The sequence below is a fragment of the Molothrus ater genome, chromosome 6 (assembly GCF_012460135.2).
Source record: "Molothrus ater isolate BHLD 08-10-18 breed brown headed cowbird chromosome 6, BPBGC_Mater_1.1, whole genome shotgun sequence".
NCBI classification, from domain to species: Eukaryota; Metazoa; Chordata; class Aves; order Passeriformes; family Icteridae; genus Molothrus; species Molothrus ater.
In genome coordinates, this window is record NC_050483.2 from 10,430,882 (window position 1) to 10,437,530 (window position 6,649).

Below are 6,649 nucleotides of genomic sequence, written 5' to 3' on the forward strand. Positions count from 1 at the left end.
TGGGGAGGGAGGTGCTGAAGGGGCCGCGGTGCCGGTGCGGCCCTGCCTGTCCCGCAGCCTCCGCTGCCCGGCTCGGGCATGCCGGGCATGGAAGGGGCCCGGGGCAGGGCCCTGACTCACCCCAGGCTCCTCAGCGGGCAGGCGGGCTGCCGGAGCTGCTGGCAGAGCTGCAGGATGCCCTGGGCTCGCAGCTCGTTGTCACTCAGGTCCAGGCAGGTGAGACGGGGCCCCTGCAGCAGCCGCGCAGCCAGGGCCGGGCAGGAGGCGCCCGACAGCCGGCAGCTGCCCAGCCTGTGGGAGCGAGGGAAACAGGGAAGGAGGGCTTTGGCCTCTGCTTGCTGAGCTGCTCCGGGTGGGAAGGGCGGAGCAGTGGCTGAGGTGCTCGCAGCAGCAGGGGCTGCTGAGGCGGCAATTCCGCAGCCCAAGGAGAGCCCTCGGGAAAGACCCTCAGAACCTCCCGAGGGGCCCCAGATGTGTCCGTGGACTCGGAGATCTCCTGTCCGCTGTGGCCGGGCCCGCCGCAGCCACCCAGCCGGCCAGTGCCCTCCGGTCCGGGTGCCCCGGCCCACCCGGGCCGATGTGGGCTCCGTGCGGTGCGTGCGTCTGTGAGCGGAGCAGCCCCGGACAGGGCCCGGTGCCGCAGGGCCCGGCAGCGCGGGGGGATGGGGCAGGGCAGCTCCTCCCGCCGCCGCACAGCGAGGGACCGGGACGTGGTGCCGGGCAGCAATGGCTGCGCTGCCGGTGCATGGGCAGCAGCTGCAGTTCCAGCTGCTCCGTTTGCTCTGCGCGGCAGCCCGGCACGAGAGTCCGGGAGGTGCCCGTCGTTTGTATAACAAAGAGCCGGAGAAAGCGGGATCCCGGCCAGGTGAGAGACACTGAGAGAGACAGCGGGAGAGGAGGATCGGGAGGAAGAGAGCCTTTAGAGTGGACTTTCTGTGCTTGGAATGTGAGAGGCTCAAAGCCCTGTTCCTTTGCTTGGGACAATCCTTCGAGGCAGGCAGCTGGGGCTGCTTCTGTGTTCCTGCGGGCAGCAGCAATCGGATTTAGAGAGGAGTCACCTGCGGACTGTGCCGTGGGAAAGCTGGAGTGGAACTAGTGAGGAAACGTGAGGTCTGCGTGTTGCAGTGTGTGTTTGGGGAAGCTCCGGGGCCAGCGGGGGTCAGTGGAGCCGCAGCTGTGAATGGGTGTCAGTGCCATGGGAGCAAGCGGATCCCTGCGTTGGGAATGCGCTGCCGGAGAGTCCTGTGAAGGGTGAGCCCGGGACGTTTCCTGCCGTGCGCGGCTGGCGGGCTGCAGGGGCCCGGGGCGGCGGGGCAGGCGCGGCGGGGGCGCGGCGCTGTCGGCGGCAGCGCAGGTGTCGGGAGGCGCGTGCGGTCGCTGGCGAGGCCGGGAGCCGCCGGCGGGTGACCGCCTCCTTCCTGCCCTGGGCGAGGCGAGCGCGGGGCCAGAGCCGCGGCAGCGGCGCCATGTGCCAGCGCCGCCGCGAGGGACCGCATGCAGCTGGCAGCTGGCAGCCCCGGCGAGAGCCGGGGGCTGCTGCCACCCCCCCGGGGGCTCCGAGCAGCCAGGAGGGGAGCGCCCCGAGCGTGGGGCTTTGAGCTTTGCAGGTGCTCGACCTAGAAGTGGTTGCTGGATGCTCTCGGTAGGATGTGGGCTGGAGCCCGTCCTCCCCATCAGGGTGGCTCTCGGCAGGCTCCAGCAGCAGCGTTGGAGCCCCGGGGGATGCAGGAGGGGCCCCCGCAGGGCAGGTGCTGTGGGGGGACTGTCTCCCCCCGGGGACATCCGGGTGGCAGCCCACTGTGGCGAGGTGTGTGACGGCAGAGGCGCAGGCGAGGCTCATATTTGGGCACGGAGCAGGTTATTGGAGGCCGCGGCCCCGCAGCCGGGAGATGAGGCGCCTGATAAAGGCTGCCCCCCCCGGTGCTGCTGCTGCTGCGTGCATTGGCTCGGGCGCTGGCAGAGGTGCCGTGGCTGCGCTGGCTGGGGCGGGCCTGGGGCCGGTGGCCATGGGGCCGCTGCTGGCTCTGGGGCTGCTCGTGTGCGTGCGGCTGTGCGGGGGTGAGTGTCGGGCGGGCGGGAGCGGGGCCCGCGGCGGCGGCGGGCCCGGCTCAGCAGCCTCCGTGCCGCAGGCTCCGGGGAGCTGCGTCTGGTGGGCGGCGGCGGGCGCTGTGCCGGGCGCGTGGAGGTGAAGCACGACGGTGAGTGGGGCTCCGTGTGCGCCTTCGACTTCGACTGGGAGGCTCGCTGGGCCGTGGTGGTGTGCCGGCAGCTGGGCTGCGGCCGGGTGGCCAGGGCGTCCCTGCACGCCCCGTTCGGGCCGGGCAGCGGGCGGATCTGGCTGCAGCCCTTCTTCTGCCGCGGCACCGAGGATGCGCTGGAGCAGTGTCCTAACATCGGATGGGGACGGCATTTCTGCGGCCACGAGTGGGATGTGGGGGTGACCTGCACAGGTGAGGGGACACGCTGGCCGTGCTGGCAGAGTCACCTTGCGCTGGGGCACTGCGGGCTGGTGTGAGCCGTGCCGGTGCCCCTGTACAGATGCCGTGGAGCTGAGGCTGGCGGGCGGCGGCAGTCCCTGTGCCGGGAGGGTGGAGGTGAAGCTGCAGGGACACTGGGGCACGGTGGGAGATGACAGCTGGGACATGGCGGACGCCGAGGTGGTCTGCCAGCAGCTGGGCTGTGGCTCGGCTTCTATTGCCTACTACACCCACGAGCGCTTTGGCGTCGGGGACGGGCTTGTCAGCCTGGCCCTGGTGAACTGCAGTGGGGACGAGGCCACGCTCTGGGACTGCAAGATCCGTGGCTGGGGACCCTATAACAGCAGCATCAATGTCTCGGACGTTGGCGTTGTCTGCCAAGGTAGGAGCTGGGTTTACGGTGGTTGTGGCACTTCATGCACATCATTGACACTGGCCCTGCACTGCTCCCCCAGGCTTTTCCCGACTGGTTGGTGGCGATGGAGCCTGTGCCGGACAGCTGGAGGTGCGTCAGGGCCAGGGCCTGGGTCGGTGTCTGTGAGGATGAGGTGGACATGAAGGTGGCCCACGTGGTGTGCAGGGAGCTGGGCTGCGGTGAGGTGATCGCCATCGCCGGCAGTGGCCGTTTTGGGGCAGTGTCGGGATCGCTCTGGGTCGGGGGCTTCCAGTGCAATGGCACCGAGCCCCTCCTGAGTGCCTGTGCCCAGCGTCCGGCCCAGAGCCAGGAGTGCAGCGGCCCTGCCAGCGTCATCTGCTCCTGTAAGTGGCGGGGACAGCGGGGGCAGTTGGGGTCCCTGCAGCATCAGTGCTCTCAAGGCTGTTCCTGTGGCAGCCTACACGGGCTTCCAGCTGGGCAACGGCAGCTCGGGATGCGCCGGGCGAGTGGAGGTGGCAGTGAGGGGGACGTGGGGCTCCGTGTGCGCCAGCGAGTGGGACCTGCCCGATGCGCACGTCCTGTGCCGGCACCTGGGCTGCGGCCGCGCCTTCAGCGTGCCCCCGGGAGGCTCCTTCGGCAGCGGGGAGGGGCCGCTGCGGCCGGACGCCTTCGGCTGCAGCGGGAGCGAGCGGCACCCGGGCCAGTGCCCCGTGGCCGTGCTGGGGAAGCCGCCCTGTGCCCCCGGAAACGCCGCCGCCGTCAACTGCTCAGGTGGGTATGGCAGCTCTGTGAGGAGCCTTAAGGGCTTTTGGGACTCTGCCAAAAGTGGAGAAGGTATGAGATGATGCACGCTTATTTTTTGGTGAAGGTCTGAGTGCAGCCATTTTACAGGCGCTGTTGAGTCCCTGCGGCTTGTGAAAGGTGAGACCCGCTGCGAGGGGTTTCTGGAATATAACACAAGCACTGGGGCCTGGCACCGTGTGCCGGGAGAGGTTTCGCTCCTACGGAATTTGAGCAACGTGTGTTGGAAGCTGGGCTGTGGAGAACTGGAGAAGAGTCACGGTGTCCCTGGGAAGTTCTCTCTGCGGCAAAACAAGAAGAAATGGGACATCTTGAAAACGGTGATAAAAGACATTGTGGAGATGACCACTGATCTGGCCAGTAGGACCATAAGTGAGAATTTTTTTTGGCCCGATTACCGGTTGATGACCACTGGACCAGCTGACATGCCTCATGGGACTTACCTTGTCTGCTCAGGTGGGTGTCCTGAGAAGGGCTGGAGGTGCCGGTGCCCCAAGCAGGCACCCCAGCCCATTCCTTCCGTGCCCACAGGCAGCCTGCAGGTGAGGCTGGTGGGGAGCTCTGGGCGCTGTGCCGGGCGTGTGGAGGTCTATTCCGGTGGCAGCTGGAGCTGGGTGTGCCAGGAAGGCTGGGGGCTGCAGGCCGCGGCCGTTGTGTGCCGGGAGCTGGGCTGTGGCACGGCACTGCAGGCCCCGGGCTGGGCGCGCTTGGGTGCCGGCGCGGGGCCGCTGTGGCCGTACAGCCCCGCCTGCTCCGGCTCCGAGGAGTCTCTGTGGGAATGCGGGCGCACGGAACGGCGCGAGTGCGGGCGCGGCGGCGGGGCAGGGGCCGTCTGCTCAGGTCAGTGCCGGGCAGCCCCAGATCAGGGCCCGGCGAGGCCCCGGGGGGTTCCTGGCCGTGCCGTGACCCCCGTGCCTCCCTTGCAGAGCAGCTCTCCGTGCGGCTGGCAGGGGGCCCTGGGCGCTGCCGGGGCTTCCTGGAGATGTTCCAGAACAGCACCTGGGGCCGCGTGTGCGCCAACGGCACCAGCAACGGCACCGCTGCCGCCGTCTGCCGCCTGCTGGGCTGTGGGGAACTGGGCCAGCTCACAGCTGTCACGACCCAGGAGTCGACCGAGGCCTGGCTGGCCTGGGTGGGCTGTGAGGACGGGGCCCGCTCGCTCTGGCAGTGCCCCTCGGCAGCCTGGCACCTGCAGAGCTGTGGCACCAACGAGCATGCCTATGTGGAGTGTGAGGAGGACAGAAATGGCACCACGGAGGGACACACGACCGCATATCCGGAGGGTGCCAGCAGCACAGGTAGCTCTGCCCGTGCCCGCATCTCCCCCAGCAAGCTGGCTGGGATCCCCCTGGCCTCACTGCCTGCCTGTGTCCCCACAGGTGTCCCCAGAAGAAGGCCCCTGGCAGTGGCTGTGGGGTCTGTGCCTGTGCCCACTGTGCTGTGCGTGGTGCTGGGGATGCTGCTGTGCCTGTCCCTGGGTGCCCTGGCCCTGCTGCTGTGCCGTGCCCGGCGCCGAGGTGTGTCCCGTTGGGTGGGGGTGGGGACAGATCCCGGTGATCCCGGTGGGGGGGGCCAGGGGTGATCCTGGTGCCCCCACAGTGGCCCAGGTAGCCCAGGTAAGTGCTGCATCTCCTTCCAGGCCCTGGCAGAGCTGCAGATGCCATCTCCAACGCTGTCTACGAGGAGCTGGATTACAAAGCCATGCCCGAGTACCAGGAGGTGCCCACTCGCCCAGGTGGGTGCAGCCCTTGTGCCCCAGTTGTGCCTGCCCTGAATGCTCTGCCCTGAGAGCCCCACAGCAGCTCTGGCTCCTGGTGGCCCAGCAGGGGCTCCTGGCCATGGGCTGTGGGTGTCCCTCGGTCCCAGAGCAGCCCTGCTCTGTGGTGTGAGGTTCTGTCACCGGCGGTGCCACTTGAGGCCACCCCCAAGTCCCTGTTTATCCCCTGCAGGTTCCCTGTTGGAGGGATGGGTGAAGAAGCTGCCGTATTACACAGGGGACAGCATGGAGGGGAGTGACACCGAGGCAGCCCCAGGTAGGGCCACAGGGCAGGAGCCCAGCAGGGAGAGCTGGGGAGAGGGGACACACTTGGGCTGGGGGGGCTGAGGGGACAAATCTCCTCCCTTATTAATGTGCAGTGAAACATCACCTTTCCCTGTGGGTCCACAGGGCCTCTAGCACGTGCTGAAGTGGAAAGGCTGGAGGGGGTGGCACAGCCTGAGCGCTGCCAGGGCCGCTGGTCACTGCCATGGACCCCTCTGTTTTTCCCAGATCCCCCTGCCTGGCCCGAGCAAGGACCCCCGGATGGCTACGACGATGTCCTGGCTGTGCCCCAGGAGCCCCCCGCTGCCAGCAGTGGGGACATCTCCGAGGGAGTGGCAGGGCAGAGGTGGATCTGTGTGCTCCCCACAGGTGAGAGGGCTGCCAGCTGCCCTGTCCCCTGTGCAGAGCCACTCCATGGCAGGCTTTGGCCTTTGGGGGTGGGCAGGGCCCAAGCAGCAGATCCATGGGTGCCGTGGCCAGAGGCCAGGTGGGGTCTGTCAGGGGGACACGGAGCTGCCTGCCCCCTCAGGCACCTTTCTGTGCTGTCCCCAAGGTGGGATCTACTCCCCTCCAGGTCCCCCAGGAGCCAGCAGGGAGCCCTCAGAACAGCCCCCTGGACACATGGACTATGATGATGTCGGCAGCAGCGCCCTGGGGACGTTGCCATGAGGATGTCCTGGCCATGCCACAGCCCTGAGGACATGTGTGTGCCAGCGTGATGGGGCCCTGTCCCCAGGGAAGGCTGGCCCTGCCCACAGAGGTCAGCCCTCGCTGTCTAGAGCTGCAGGAAAGCAGCCCTTGTTTAAGGATTTTCTTTGATTTCAGTGTGAATTTCCCCTTTTTCCTATTAAAACACAAAGTGGACAGAAACTCACTGCCAGGCCTGGAACATCCTTCTTGGGCTGGCACTTTCATTTTAGGTACACCAGCCACGCACAAGCATGTGAGGCAGGA

The 6,649-nt window shown here is 67.7% G+C and overlaps 1 protein-coding gene across 1 annotated transcript; it reads left to right on the forward strand.

Annotated features, from left to right (window-relative positions):
- Positions 1-1,889: 1,889 nt before the first annotated feature.
- Positions 1,890-6,565, forward strand: LOC129046714 (antigen WC1.1-like). Its single transcript, XM_054515084.1, is given in 13 exon segments — positions 1,890-2,058; positions 2,130-2,450; positions 2,539-2,859; positions 2,933-2,997; positions 2,999-3,236; positions 3,310-3,624; positions 3,745-4,494; positions 4,581-4,952; positions 5,034-5,171; positions 5,294-5,389; positions 5,604-5,687; positions 5,924-6,064; positions 6,270-6,565. Coding segments are annotated over 13 exon segments (3,105 nt in total). The 3' UTR covers positions 6,365-6,565.
- Positions 6,566-6,649: the final 84 nt, after the last annotated feature.